Source organism: Durio zibethinus, chromosome 14 (genome assembly GCF_047325235.1).
Source record: "Durio zibethinus cultivar Kanyao isolate XHJ-2024 chromosome 14, ASM4732523v1, whole genome shotgun sequence".
Classification (NCBI taxonomy): Eukaryota; Viridiplantae; Streptophyta; class Magnoliopsida; order Malvales; family Malvaceae; genus Durio; species Durio zibethinus.
In genome coordinates this window covers 25,547,401-25,562,056 of record NC_143175.1, presented here as the reverse complement: position 1 = coordinate 25,562,056, position 14,656 = coordinate 25,547,401, and the positions used below count along the sequence as shown (strand labels likewise).

Here is a 14,656-nt window from a genome sequence, read left to right as displayed (position 1 = left end):
AAACAAATATGAACAAAAAAAATTCGAAATACTAACCTGTATGCAAGTCTATCGACAAAAAGTTCATTGATGGCGTAGCACATAACTCTATGCATGAAATTCCATCCAGCCATCATCATTTTTCAAAATCTAATAAAATATTTAAATCAAAATTATTAAATAAAAATATCAGAATAAGAAATCCAAAATTCAGTTAAACCCTAACCCTTTTTTCGGATAATTGAAATTTTACTAAAAATCCAAAAGACAAAACTAACTTTTTGTTGATAAAAAAAAGTTACTATAATAAACAAATAGCATTAAGGGCTTCTGATAGTTAACAAGAAGTTTGGAATTTTACCTGCCAAAGCCAACGATGAAGAAGATGCAGGCTCTTTTGTTTGTCAAAGTTACCCGATTTCCCTTTAGGCAGCTTGAATTTCAATATGCTCTTTACATATTATCATTTACAAATAACTAACTTGAAAGTTGCAACTTTATGAAATCTATCAAAAAGTGTAAAAGCTAAAAGGGAATTTTGACTTTACTATTATTTGTGTTGAACCCAGAAGATACATTTAATTGATGATTGATTGGAACTTGAAAGTTTTTTCTTTGTGTAAAAAAACTTTTTTTTTGCTTTATTTGGTAGAAAAATACAACTTGCAGATACAAAATGAAAGAACTTTGAGAGCATAATAAGCAGATGGATTTTCTGTCTTTTTTTTTTATTGGTGAAAAAGAAAATTCTACAAATGTGCTAAAAATATTTGATTCCAGGTATCTGGAACTCCAGGTAGGCACCAATGGATGCAATCTTCATGGTGTCCTGGGTCTGCTTTTTCCTCATCATTTAAGAGCCTTCCCCCAGTCTCTGTATAAATTGATGAATGTGCATCAATTCTGTACTCTGAGAGCTGTGTTATGTTGACAACTGTAACAGGAACTTTCATTTTCTTTAACACACCTGCCACCACACTCATCATCTTCTTGTCAGAACCACTTCCCCAGAACTTCTTCTTCATCAATGGCTTGTTTCATTGAAGCATTTCAGCCCATCTTCCTTGCCCCAGTCTTTGCTTCTGCAGAAAAAGAGATTAAATTGCTGAAATTAGCAAAAAATTATCCATGGGTATTTGAACATTTTGTTCAGATGAATACTGAGAAGTATGGGAAAATTTTAGCAAATTTAATTATCTTATGACTTTTTGCACATATGAGAGAGAAAGAAAGAAACCTTGTATGTATAGGGGACATAGTTGTGAAGAAAACACGAGTCTTGTTGCGATTTATGGTTGAATCAATCCAGTTAGCCCATGTCTTCAAACAAACTTTGTAGGCAACTGGTGTATCCAGCTCTACATAACCTTCTTCACCATTTGCGAAGGAACCCCATCTGTTCTTAACAGGAAGTAATATTAAAAATTAAAAACTTAAGAAGTTACATTAAAAATTAAAAACTTAACTCACAAGGAATTGCTTCATTAAAACTAGTTAAAGGGTTTGATAGAGAACTTACAACGTCTTGAGTCTAAGGCCACTCATCCACCAGACGTAAGTATTAAAGGCCGGGATATCAGCTCCTTCCCAGTGTTTGGAGTGCTCGGTAACTGAATCAACTTTTATTATTCTCTTTTTTGGATCTAAAACATTTATATCCGTATTGGATTCAACAAGAAATGGAGCCCAGTAAAATTCAATAGTTGCATTATATTCCTGAAAAGAAAAAATGATGGGAATGGGAAGCATTAGCTTGGTTTTCTGATGGCTTTTTTCTTTACATTCAAGCAATGGAACTTGAAGTATTTCAAGTGTTAGAGGCGTAATAATGAAGTTGGTACCTTTGCTTTGAAGACAGAACGAACTTTGCCTCGTTTCACGGACTTCTTTTCTGGAGGTATAGTCCATTCAATCGTGCAAACGAACGATTCCCATTGATTTCTTTGCAGGGAATCCCCTGCAAAGAGTAGCCTCTTTCCTCGAAGCTTTTTAAGTGCAAGTTCTGGATTAAATCTACACAGAGAGAAACATAAGAAGAGAAGAAACTAAAGAACCAGTTTCATTTCCATGCATGAATAAATGTCTGAAAATAAAAATATCAAAAAGTTTCTTACCTAGGCAAGTTGCAGTCCTCTGGCTGCCACTCCCACTGACGGTAGTCGAAATCAAGCCGACCATTTTTGACGCAAGAAAATTGCCTGTCTAGGTATGGACAACTTCTGTCTGTGTACAAAGGCTTGATAGAGGGGTTGAACACCCACTTCCCATTAGCAATATTGCACTCTTCAGGGTCAAACTCGAACCTGTCATCGATTTCGGGGTTTTCTAAGTTCTCCACTGCAGTTTTATCCTCTGTTAGACAATGACAGTTTGACATTAGAATCTTTTTTGAGCTATGACTCTGAACAGGAAAAATTTTTCGATTAGTAACAAACCCCTGTTGAATCACTTAGCTATATAGTAACTTACTAGCTTTTACAACAGCACCTCTTCTACCACAGGATTTGGATTTGAGAACAGAATTTGAAGAAAGAAAACTTAGTCTTTCCGTATATAAAAGAGCAAGGAATGCAAAACTGCAGACCATAACTGTGATAATAGAAAGAGGTAGCTTTCCTCTGTAAGGTTTCATCATGATGGTTGAAGGAGATGCCGCAAAGCTCATGGTTGGAGGGAGAGCTAAGAGAATTGAACTCAATGGTGGGACAAAAGAGTATGAGCTGATGCAACAGAAATGACGAGATTTTTTTTTTTTTTTTTTAATTCTATGAGTGTTTTGAGTAGAAGTAAAGCTGAAGCCAAGTATGGTTGGGGGCTTTAACATCCTTTTTAGCAAAATAGTGGAGGTTAGAGAGTAAGTTTAAAGGCTAACATCTTTGGACTCCTCTTGTCTTCTACCCTGTTGTGGAAGATAGATGATCTCAATAACCATTTCAGTGCCGTTGCCATCAAATTTAGCCGCTTTACAATTTTTTCATTAGGTGGGAAAATTAATGAAGTATTTGTTAACAACAGGAATCAGGAGTGTTAAAGCAATCTCTCATCTGTCTCTCTTTCTCCTTTGACTTCTTTGTGTTTGTGTTCATATACATCATTGCCGAATGTGATCAGTTTCCCGCTTTTTGTAGCAGGTGAAAGCTACCAATCGTATTGTTCCCGGCCGGAGGAAGCTGATATCGACTCATTTCCTCCAATATCTTTTACACTCCCTATTGTATATGTATATCAAATATATTTAGCTGTAAATGGAGAAGCACAGAGGAAATCCCACTAATTGGAAATGCCTTCTTTTGAAGGTACAGAGTCATCCTTGGCCAAAAAAAAAACCCAGACTCAACAGGTCAGATTCAACAAGCCATTGGAGAATATCGGCATGCTATCCTCGTGGTCTTTTTACAATTTTTTTACAGAAAAAAAGTCTCAATCTTGATCCCATATTCCCACCTTGTTAGGTAAAGATTTATCCTTTCTTTTTTTGTGTGATAAGATTGAATTTCTTTTATTTTTCCCTCAATTGGGTTGAAATCTGCATGCCTGCGAGAGTACCAATTTAAGCAAATAGCAATGGCTCAAAAAATACCACTCCTAGCATTCAACGAATCTTGTTTAATTATATACTTATTGTCTTTTGAAAGCACAAGGTGAGCACTAAAAGTGGGAATGACTATCCCTTTTTTTTTTTTTACATTTATATATAATTAAAAAAAATGACTCTTATTAAATTTTTTTTTTTTTTCAAAATTGTGTATCCTTTTAACAGATTAATTAGGAGTCTCTTTCAAATTTGATTAAAAATAAAAATTAGGCATACTCTTTCTTCAAGCTTGACTAATTATCAATTAATAAAAAAAAATTCAAATTTGTTTTTTATTAGGAAGATAAAATGGTTTATTTACAATTTTTTTTTATTATTTTGATGTATGTTTGTCCCTGTTGCCATTTAAATTTAAGTAGGATGTATTAAATCTATGGTCGGATTTTTAGTTACGGTCCAAAGAAACGGAAATGCCTTTTATTCTTGTATTTTAAACCAAAGCTGAAACTTAAAAGAGTAAAAGATAATAGCACTATATATATATATAAAAGCCGTAATTTTTTGATAAAAAAAATTATAAAGTGTTGAAAAAATTCAAAGGGTGGTTTTGTCTCACGGGCTTGCGGCATTGGGGCTTGCTATTCGGCTGCCATTTTACTCAAACACCGTTCCATGTCTTTTTTTTTTTTTTTTTTTTTTTTTTTTGGGTTTGAACAGGAGAGTTGGGCGCATTCGAAATTGTTAAGAAAATACCATAAAATTTGCTCAAACAATATGCAAGAATGACATAGTTGTTCCAGGGTTTAATGCATTTTTTTAGTGGGAAATCCAATTTGGTGAGGTGGGAGAGTTGCTATATGTACTTATATAAAATCTAGGGTGTCAGCTTCAAGATTTTAAAGAAATTCTGACAAAAATTTTTTTTAAAAATAGCTCGACGCTTTTCATTTTTTTCCTTTTTTGGTGCATAAATTGCATTGATGCTGGTGAATGAAGTCATAAATAATTTATTCACATGAAATAGATAGGCCTCAGTCAATAAATTGACGCTTTAAGAAATCATTTCTGTTAGAGAAAGCAACGATCTAACATATCACGTCCATCGTCCTTAGCAAGCAAATTAAGTGCATGTTTCATTGTTTTGCCTAATATATTTTTTATTTGAAAAGCTTGTACCACTTGCTATATAGTATAGGAGAATTCCAACATGGAGTGAAGTTAGCCTGAAAAGGAATTTCTAAAAGGGCTTTTGCCTTTAGATTAGGCTCGGTTTCTAAGGCAGTTGAGCCTAGTTCTCAATCCAAGTCAAGCCCACACTCATTTCTAAGCCAGTTGGGTAATTAAATATAAAGCTAAGCCCACTTAATTCCTACAAAGGGTCAAAATAAAAATTGGAAAAATTTTTTTCTTTCGACTTCCAACTTCCAAGCAGAAGTGAAATATCCCGTTTTTAGACAACCTTTATTCCAAACTCTGTTTCGAATGGCTCTCCGCTTCATCTTCTTCACTTCTCAGACTCTCTTCTTATACTCCCTAAAATACCCCAATCGTTGACAGATATAAGGGGAGACATATGAGGATTTATATCTTGACATTAGTTCGCCATGCTGATGTTACTTGATCACTTTTGGGAAAAGGAGACTTAAACCTGAGAGGATCTGTGATGGCCATTAAACCATTATCATTGCACACTAGCAAATTTCTTCCAGCGTCTGGTCTGCTTAGTGGAAAATTGAGGGTTGCAGAGCAGACAACAGTGTTTGAGTAGAGTAGTATATGTTTCATCGGCTCAAATACGATTCATTCTGATAAAAACCCTTGGGTTGAAACTCATAGATTTTTCCATGCAATGCATAATGATCAACAAGTGTAAAGGATTGATGTTTTGTAAAATTGTTATTTTGAAACAATCTACCATCCATATTGGTGATGCAGGATTTCCAAGCAGTATTACCGTTAGTATTAGACTTGAATTTTATTCCATTGATAACAAAGAAGAGGAAGCAAGCACAGATCGAGCTTTGGACTATACCCTTGTTCAAATATTCAATGAGAAAACAGAAGCAGAGAAGCTAATCAAGGAAATAAATTGGACTGGTTTTCTAATCGAAATAATAAAATTACTTTTAGCCTCCAACGTTGTAGATTTATTAAGTTCAGTGATCCGTTTTTCTATGAGAATTAAGTTGTTAATGATTCCTTACCGACTTGGTCGGTTGGTCAAGTCATGACTGCTAAAATTGATTAAAAAAATAACTTGGAGGAGCTAGGTAAATAGGCTGTTTATTGTTTGGCTTTGACCAGACATGATTATGTTAACAAAAAATGCAATACGTCTTTCTTCTAATTGTCATAAAATGCAATACGTCTTTCTTCTTGTCATAACATAAAACAGTGACTTTTGCTAGTAAAATCACGTTATTCATATTAGTTTTTTTTGTTAAGCAAGTCGTACGAATCTAGAGTCTAGAGTAGACTCGTCCACCCCTAGATTTTGATTTTTCCCCGCAAATAATGTGGCACCTCGCAGGGAAGCGGATGGATATCGTGTCAGCTTCCTAATATGGCTGGGAATAAAGTTAAAACAAATTTTTTTCCATCTAATTCATACTATTTTGGTGCATTATTTTTTTTTGATTTAATAATTATGGGAAATGAATAAATTATCAGTTGGAACTTGAATAATTTCCTTTATCAATATTATTTTTTTGAAATAATAAATCATCCAACTTGGGAATCTGACATGATTTTTTCAAAAATTAAAATCTTAAAAATTTCAGCTCCATTCAGTAGTTGCAACTTTTGAAATGATGGATCATCCAACTTTAACATATCAACATAAACATAAGAAGCACGTGTTGAGGAAATGAACAATATGGCCTTTGGGCTCCCTTAGGAAACCGACCTTCGAAGCTCATGCGAAAAAAATTAAAAAAAAATAGATTACCGCCAGGAAGTTCCGTCCAAGACCATGGACCACGAATCACGAACAGGTCCAAGTTCAATGCTATTGCATTTGGAAAGAGATTTCACACAAGCCAAGCCCTACCTAACCACATAGGAAAAGTGAAACCACTCTCCAATGACAAGGACTGCACCCGCAGACCGCAGTAGCAGTACCAAGTCTCAAGTGATAATATTAAAAAAAAAAAAGTAACGTTTTGAGTCGTTTCCGCAACCCGAGAACCATAATAAAAGGGCACTTCAATGCCCACTTCTTTCTAACCAAGAAACGAGGCAGGAACCTGAACCTCAGTTTTTGCCTCTCTCAAGAACACAAACGTTCACCGCTATTTTCAGTTGTGTCGTGATCTATTATTGCTGAGGAGAGAGACCATTAAGGGAGGAATCTGCTGGCATCCAGAAATTTTACTTCTATCTCACCTTAATGTCGGCAACTTGTTTATTTGATTTCTCCTAGAACTTTTCCGTTTATTTTATCTTAAAGCCAAACGCTGGTTGAGCTTTACCTGGGTTTTTAATGGCGAGTTTTGTCATATCTGAATGTGGTTTAAAGCCTTATCCTCATATCTACGCTAGAACCGCCACTGGAGTTGTCTCAAGGAACTCTTCAAAGCCCAGCTTTTTGCATACAAACAAGAATTTTTCAGATCTAAAACCAACAAATCTAACCAAACTCTCAACTGGGGTTCTTAGAGACAGGAACTGGGGCCTAAAAGTGAGTGCTCCATTGAAAGTTGCATCCGTAGGAGGTGAGGAAAGAGAAGAGAGACTCCATGGTGTTAACGGGTTTGGAGAAAAAGAAGAAGAGGCAGGATTCGATCCTGGGGCGCCCCCACCGTTTAAATTAGCTGATATAAGAGCTGCCATACCGAAGCATTGTTGGGTAAAGGATCCATGGAAATCTATGAGCTACGTGGTGAGGGATGTTGTTGTGGTTTTTGGCCTGGCTGCTGCTGCTGCTTATCTTAACAACTGGCTTGTTTGGCCTCTTTACTGGGCTGCTGAGGGGACCATGTTTTGGGCTCTTTTTGTTCTTGGTCATGATTGGTAATTTACAAAATGCATACATCCTTCCGTTTTAGATCTGGCTGTCTCAATTTATATATTTATTTTCTTTTCAATGCTTAATTGGAATAATTCTTTGGATTTTGTTGCTCAATTTTGGATGCCCTTGATTTCTTTGTATAGCGGCCATGGGAGTTTTTCAAACAATGCGAAGTTAAACAGTGTAGTGGGCCATCTCTTGCATTCTTCCATTCTTGTGCCTTACCATGGATGGTATGCTCTAGATTTGAAATTTTTTTCTCTTCACAATTTGTATGTGTAGTTTAATTTATTCCATTGCACTGTAAATTTTGCATTATACTTATCAAGAATGTTTTACTTAAATTCGTTTCCATTATTATTAACTTTACAGGAGAATTAGCCATAGGACTCATCATCAAAACCATGGGCATGTTGAGAATGATGAATCATGGCAGCCGGTTGGTTAAGTTTATCTGTTCTTTCTGGTGTTGGTTTGGTCTATTTCGATGCCTTTGTTCTTCCTTTCCTGTTTCTACCTAGCATAAAATGTAAAACTTTTGTCAATTCTGTTGCAGTTGTCTGAGAAGATATACAGAAGTTTGGATAACGTAACACGAACATTGCGGTTCATGTTTCCTTTTCCCATGCTTGCATATCCTTTCTACCTTGTAAGTGTGTTGTAATTTGGTTGATAAATTTGATCCTCGATGTTGAGAAATTAATGGCCGTTAATTTTATTTACAGTGGAACAGAAGTCCAGGGAAGACTGGTTCTCACTTTGACCCTAACAGTGATTTGTTTGTTCCAAGTGAGAGAAAAGATGTGATTACTTCCACCTTATGTTGGACAGCCATGGCTGCTACTCTTGTTGGTTTGGGCTTCACAATGGGTCCTATGCAATTGCTTAAACTATATGGCGTCCCATACTGGGTAGGTTTCAACTATCTTTTGGTCATCTATTCTTTCCTTGATGAAATAATACAAGCATACGTATTTCTTTACCAGTTAGAGAGTACAATTTGACTTGACTTTGCTTTAATGTTAGATATTTGTGATGTGGCTCGATTTCGTTACATACTTGCATCACCATGGTCATGAAGAGAAGCTTCCTTGGTACCGTGGGAAGGTATGATTGTCCTGCCTTGCTCTAATGCATTCTGTCAGAGATGTGTTTTTATAAAGTTGAAATATTGGAGATGCAGAGAATGTTGTATGGAATTCCAAGGTTAATTTTGAACTTACAAAGTTAATGTTTCCTTAAAACAATATTTGGACAGGAATGGAGTTACTTGAGGGGAGGGCTTACAACACTTGACCGCGACTATGGATGGATCAATAACATCCACCACGATATTGGAACCCATGTCATACACCATCTCTTTCCTCAGATCCCGCACTACCACTTAGTAGAGGCTGTGAGTACCTCTCTCATATGGTTTTAACTGCTATATTCTTCTAATTATATCGTCCCTAATTTCTGTTTTAATGTCATAGACTGAGGCGGCTAAGCCAGTTCTTGGAAAATACTATCGGAAGCCAGAACAATCAGGTCCTCTACCTTCTCACCTGATTGGAAGTTTGATAAGAAGCTTGAAGAAAGATCACTATGTTAGCGATACTGGAGATGTTGTCTACTACCAAGCTGACCCAGAGCTTAGAAACCCTTTTAAGTCTTAAGTCAGCTTGATGCTTCATAAAATTCCTCAACAAGAATATGGGGTGAGTTGAAGCTCTTCGCTTGGAACCTAATTACTTAACCTTAAGAGATCTAAGCATTGTTTTTGTATTGCCATGGTAGGGCCATAATCAAAATTCATATAAAATCGTTTGGGGGAGGGTGGGAGCCATATAAGTTAGGTTATTTTTCTATATTGGCATTCTACTAGTAAAGGAAAATGTATATTCATTCTTTTACAAGAGAAATAGCAATTGCTCAATTGAATCCCATAGAAAAGGAAATGAAAGAAAGGAGTTCAGAACTGAACGAGTTCTTTCTTACCTTTCTACTGTTTTTATTCTTTAGATTATGTGTTTCCCTCTGGAACTTGTTATTTTTACCCAATAGTTAGGTGATAAAAGGCGAAATAATGAATCACATCCTGTTACATCTGCACTTTTGGAAGTGGTCCCAATGAGAAAAAAAAAGGTGGTGCAGATCAAATTTGTACCATACGCTCGTTATCAAAACCTATCATTATAATTTCCCACTATTCCATTAAATGGGTAATGATACAACGAACAGATCTTTTATAAGGTGATGAATCACTATCAAAACTCAACATCATTTACCGATAATCCTCTGACAAATGCTCCTAAATTGGCAAGTTACGCTCAAAATTGTTCTCAACCACCATCTGATATTTTTATTTCTATATTTCTAGGATTATTATTTTTCTTAAAAGAATTACTATCAAGCAAGGAGAGAAAACCTTGACATCTCAATTTTATCAAAAACAAGCTACAGAAAGACGGGCGGATGTAAAAATCTTGTATTTGCACATGGATGTTATTGCTACATGGCCTGGGAAATCACATTGCAAACAAAAAGAAAGATTTTCATTCTTTTCTTCCCCTAGTCCACAAACAACGAAAATCATATACCTAAATTCTAAAACCTTGAAGTGCTGACCATCAATCAAGTACTTGTTTTTTGTTAGATACATTGATACAATATAATTCTATTGTTTAGGAAAAGCATTATTAAATAAAAAAAATGTTTAGGCAAAGTGGGATATTGGAGCCTCCTAGAAAAATGTTTAGTACAGCAGAAATGTTTGTTGATAATTCACTGGATTATCACTGTATTAACCTTGGAGGCTTTGAGCGTCTTATTAGCCACTTACCCAATGGGCTTTCAAGTTTCAATAACCGGCTCTGGCCCAAGAAGGTTAAGTGGGCTAAAGCAAAAAAATTTCAACATAACACCCAATTCACATGAAATGAAAACCCAATATGAACAACGTAATTTCCTAGAAGCCGTCTCGATCGGCAGGAACCAGAGTCGGTGGCTGGCAAATACGTACTACAAGAGTCAAGAACACAATAATCCGTTAGTCTCAGCAAAGATTTGAAGGACATCAAAGAGTCCACAATTTCTGCTGCCAAAAACCTGCCTCTCATTCTTTTTTTTGGTAAAGAAATAAACAGTCAACTTGGTCCCCCTATTTGCGATCTTAAATACTATGGCCAACGTGAATCAATAAATAATGTAGAGACCGATGACTGCAGACAATTTGTCTTAATGCACTTTCCGTACACTAGATACCCGAGTTAATTGCGCATAGGTCTATCATTTTTCTTGTTTTCTAATGTGAACTCGACGACCAAACCCAGCCCTCTATAATATATAGACCGACCTTATCCTATGAATCAATACAAAAAATTACTCATTTGTATGATTCAAACTCAAAGCCCTGTTTTTTTCCCTGGGTTAGGTTGGTTTTGCTGGCTATTTTTTGAACCATTCTTCAGCAGAATCATCTCAGTATCCTACAAGCAAAATTTGTGCCTCTCACCAACTTTAATACATTTTTTGCTTTTTTTTTCTCCTATTGAACCATGAGTAACACAAAAACTTCTAGTTCTGGGTGTTTTTCGGCCGTTTTGCGCCGTCTTCTCTGTTCAGGGAGTCCTCAAACACATCCATCAGACCACATTATAGAGTTAAACACTGTCGATGATCATGTGGCTGAGGTTCAAGTCCAAGCTTCTGAAAGTGGTCCTGGAATAGTGGCGAGGCTAATGGGTCTAGACTCATTGCCAGAGAAAAACTGGGTTCAGAAAGGTAAAACTCCAGATGCAGTTACGCGGAGTAGATCAGTCAATTTCATGGATTATATGCTGGAGTTTGATTTATCACAAGCCAAACACCGCCGGGTGAAAACATCAGCGTCGTTTCGTGAGGTACCTCAAGGTCCGCAACTGTTGCAGCATTATCAGAATCATGAATACTTGGTTGTGTACTTGGATAAAGTGGATAAAAATAATGAACCAGGATTTAAGACTAGGAAATCCGAGAAAGGAGATGGATCAAGTAGTAAACATGCTAAGCAAAAGGAGAACGTAAGACAGAAAGTAGCTTGTAAGAAGCAGAATCAAGAGAAAAACAAGAAGATATCTACGCTTAAAAATGAGCCAAGGAGAGTTTCTTCTGGTAAACATTCTTTGAAGGCTGGTAGCCGCGTTACTGGGGCCAAGGATGTTCAGATTAATTGTGGTGTAAACTCAAAGGCAAAAAGTCCATTGAAGATGGTAAATCAGAAGGCAGTACCTGCTGTGACGAGGAAGAAAAAGAATCAACGTGAAGTTAAGAAAATTGAGCACAATATTGAGAATAAGTCAGAGGTTTCAAGCCCAGTTTCTGTCCTTCGTGTAAATGATTTTTCAGCCCACCAAAACAACGGCATTTTAGGTTTGTGCTTTAAATTTCATTTTCTTTTACGAGTTTCGAAGCTATATCGGCTTCTCTGAGTTCTGCAAAATCGGTACTGTTATTGCCATCTAACTTGATTCTTCTCAAATTAATTTTTTCTCACAGAAGATTCAAGGTCGTTGGAATTGAAGTCAGAGAAGAAAGGCTCATCAAAATCAGTGAAATATGACTCTCCCACTATGGATATCAGTGCTCGAATTTCAGGTATTGGAAAGCAGGAATTTAGCAATAAGAATTTTGAGTCAACGGATATCGAGGAGACTGAATATTACATGGAGTCGATGGGTAGGCCGTACAAATTGACAGAGGAAGATATAAAGTTCTCAAACTGGATAACCAAGAATGTTTTCACGTTTGAAGGCTTTGAAGAGATATGTGAGGAGTTTGGGGAGCAAATACTTGATCTCATGTTGCATCAGGTAGCTGATGAACTTGTGGGATTTCACATGCAAATTACTGGAACATGTAAGGCTTGAAAAAACTTGGTCAAAATTTTGTACAAAAGCAGAGATTCTATATGTAAATCTCTAACTGGTAAACCTGAAAGTAACATTTGAAGGGCAAATCTCGTGTGAAAGCAGTTCGCCGATTTCGAGTACTGGTCCAGTTGTCTCAGCAAGCTGATTGCCTCAAGGATCCAGAGTCACGTGGCCTAAGAATATGTAGGAATGATACGATAGTTCAGCAAATGTAAACTTTGCTAGTAATAATTTAAAAAACGGCAAGAAGATTCCTCGACGTACATGTGGGTCTCATATTGCAGCTTGAGGCAATGAATGTACATTTTCCAATATTCCTTATAGTTGAGTGTTACATGAATTTGTGACTATCATGACTAAAATTTTCTGGGGTGTTCATAAGAAGATTTGAGCAGGAGTAAAGATTATTTCTGCCCCTAGTAGAACTAGAAGCTGTCTAGTGATGGATTCTGCTATTTTCAGCATAGATGCATTATAAATTCTGCATATTTTGTTATACAAATCTCTAATGCCAGAACTAATCAGCACCTATCATTTCAAGCGCAATGCTCCGGTAAAGATAATGGACCACTGAGGAATTAAACCATCTCCTGAAACACTGACCTCCTGATTCAGCAAAGTTTCTTTCCCTCAGTCGCTTCCCTCTGCACTTATCTTTGACTGATTCACTATATTGTGGAGCCAAACTGATTAAAATAGGACATGACACCATATATGATATAACCTCATCTCAAGAGGATTTATATTGGGTGAAACCAAAACTAATACGTGTAGCAAAGGCAAAGGAAAGACCTTTTTCTTTAGAAGAAAGGCGCTGTTTGTTGAAAATATTGACTTAAATTTTATAAGAGATTTGTTTGAAATTTGTTAGAGATTTATTTGAGATTTGTCAGATATTGCTTGATGGACAAGAAGATTTGTAAAAGAAGAATTTTAAGAGAAATATGATTCTTAATAGGTAAGTTTGACTTGTAAGAGAAGAATTTTAAAAGAAAAAAGATTTTTAATAGGCAAGTTTGAGTTACAGGAAAAGAATTCTAAGGGGAGAGTGATTCTTAATGGGCAAGTTTGTATAGTTATAAATAGGTGAAGTCTCTATAGGATTAGGTATGAGAAAAAGATGTAAGAGAGTTATAGGGTTTTGTGGGATAGACACCCCATAGGAGTATTGAGGCTGTACGTCTTATGGGTTTGTATTTTTATTTGTGAGTGGTCTTATGGGTTTGTATGTTTGTTTGTGAGTGGATTAGAGGAGATTGAGAGGGTCCACATAGGTATGGTGTATGGGAGCATATGGGTATGTGTTTGGTTATGTTGAAAGGGTGTACAAAAGTTTGAGTTTGTGTTTGTTTGGGTTGAGAATACTCCATAGGATTAGAGGAGATTGAGAGTGTCTTATGAGTATTGATTGTTGAGTGAGGTTGATGATTTGATGTAAGTTTGTAATTCTCTACAACTAGTGGATCTTGTTTTTTATCTGTGTATGTTGGTCAGTTGGACCGAACAACGTTAAATTGTTATCTCTTGTATGTTTGATTTATTGTTTAATTTCGCTTTCACTGATATGATTGGATTGGAAGCTTTTAGTCCAACAAATAATATAAAGCTGTGGTGATTCCAACACTGTTTTGTTTCGATCCATTGAAATCTAAAATATGGCGCATAAACAGATGCCCCTGATTCCTGAAACTTCAGACTGGTTATAAAAAGTCAAGTTTAATGATTTTCAGAAGACAGAAGTACCATCAAGTTATAAGAGCACAAGACTGAAGAAAAAGAAAAACCACCCATATTTAGCAGGTCACCATGAATCTAGAGTGCCAATATTTTGGACAGCCTCTACCACTTTCAAGTTCTGCAATAATTGTTGGTTTTACACAGTTTAATCTTGGAATTTGGCTCTCTTTTTTCAGCTTCTTGAACAAATGCCCCTTAAGAGAACATCTAACTGGCTGATAGAAAAAACTGACTTAAAGACTACATAAATGTAGAATGAAGAAATCAGAAAGATTTGTCAAGCAGCTAATAATTATTGAAATTGCGGAAGCATCACTACAGAAACCTCAACTCTTGCCCCATGCTCGACTTCTCCAATCTTGATCAACGTGTCCAGTTAGGTCCACTATTTGAGTCATCATGAGTTGGATTCAACAAATGTCGCACCTATATATTAAAGAACATGCTCCATCAAATATGGCCAATCATTATCATTATAATCAGCAGAAGCATTTCCCTAAGTAT

At 36.1% G+C, this 14,656-nt stretch overlaps 2 protein-coding genes and 1 pseudogene across 3 annotated transcripts; 2 read left to right on the top strand and 1 right to left on the bottom strand.

Moving 5' to 3' along the window:
• Positions 1–567: 567 nt before the first annotated feature.
• LOC111295022 (protein trichome birefringence-like 3) lies at positions 568–3,010 on the bottom strand (annotated as a pseudogene). The gene is made up of 6 exons (XR_016327268.1): positions 2,449–3,010; positions 2,094–2,331; positions 1,821–1,992; positions 1,499–1,695; positions 1,217–1,375; positions 568–1,061 (listed from the first exon to the last, which is right to left on the bottom strand). The product of XR_016327268.1 is annotated as a protein trichome birefringence-like 3 (transcript).
• Positions 3,011–6,737: 3,727 nt separating this feature from the next.
• LOC111293917 (omega-3 fatty acid desaturase, chloroplastic-like) lies at positions 6,738–9,526 on the top strand. The gene is made up of 8 exons (XM_022886972.2): positions 6,738–7,525; positions 7,667–7,756; positions 7,896–7,962; positions 8,080–8,172; positions 8,249–8,434; positions 8,550–8,630; positions 8,782–8,919; positions 8,999–9,526. The coding sequence occupies exons 1-8, from the start codon at positions 6,996–6,998 to the stop codon at positions 9,179–9,181; spliced, it is 1,368 nt and encodes a 455-aa protein (XP_022742707.1). The 5' UTR covers positions 6,738–6,995; the 3' UTR covers positions 9,182–9,526.
• Positions 9,527–10,875: 1,349 nt separating this feature from the next.
• On the top strand, positions 10,876–12,768 carry ACI1 (ALC-interacting protein 1). Its single transcript, XM_022886973.2, has 2 exons — positions 10,876–11,915; positions 12,042–12,768. The coding sequence occupies exons 1-2, from the start codon at positions 11,063–11,065 to the stop codon at positions 12,410–12,412; spliced, it is 1,224 nt and encodes a 407-aa protein (XP_022742708.2). The 5' UTR covers positions 10,876–11,062; the 3' UTR covers positions 12,413–12,768.
• Positions 12,769–14,656: the final 1,888 nt, after the last annotated feature.

Coding starts and splice junctions, on each gene's coding strand:
- ACI1 (XM_022886973.2), top strand. CDS start 11,063: ATGAGTAACACAAAAACTTCTAGTTCTGGGTGTTTTTCGGCCGTTTTG. Junction 11,916..12,041: donor CCAAAACAACGGCATTTTAG/GTTTGTGCTTTA, acceptor TTTTTCTCACAG/AAGATTCAAGGTCGTTGGAA.
- LOC111293917 (XM_022886972.2), top strand. CDS start 6,996: ATGGCGAGTTTTGTCATATCTGAATGTGGTTTAAAGCCTTATCCTCAT. Junction 7,963..8,079: donor ATGATGAATCATGGCAGCCG/GTTGGTTAAGTT, acceptor ATTCTGTTGCAG/TTGTCTGAGAAGATATACAG. Junction 8,920..8,998: donor ACTACCACTTAGTAGAGGCT/GTGAGTACCTCT, acceptor TTAATGTCATAG/ACTGAGGCGGCTAAGCCAGT.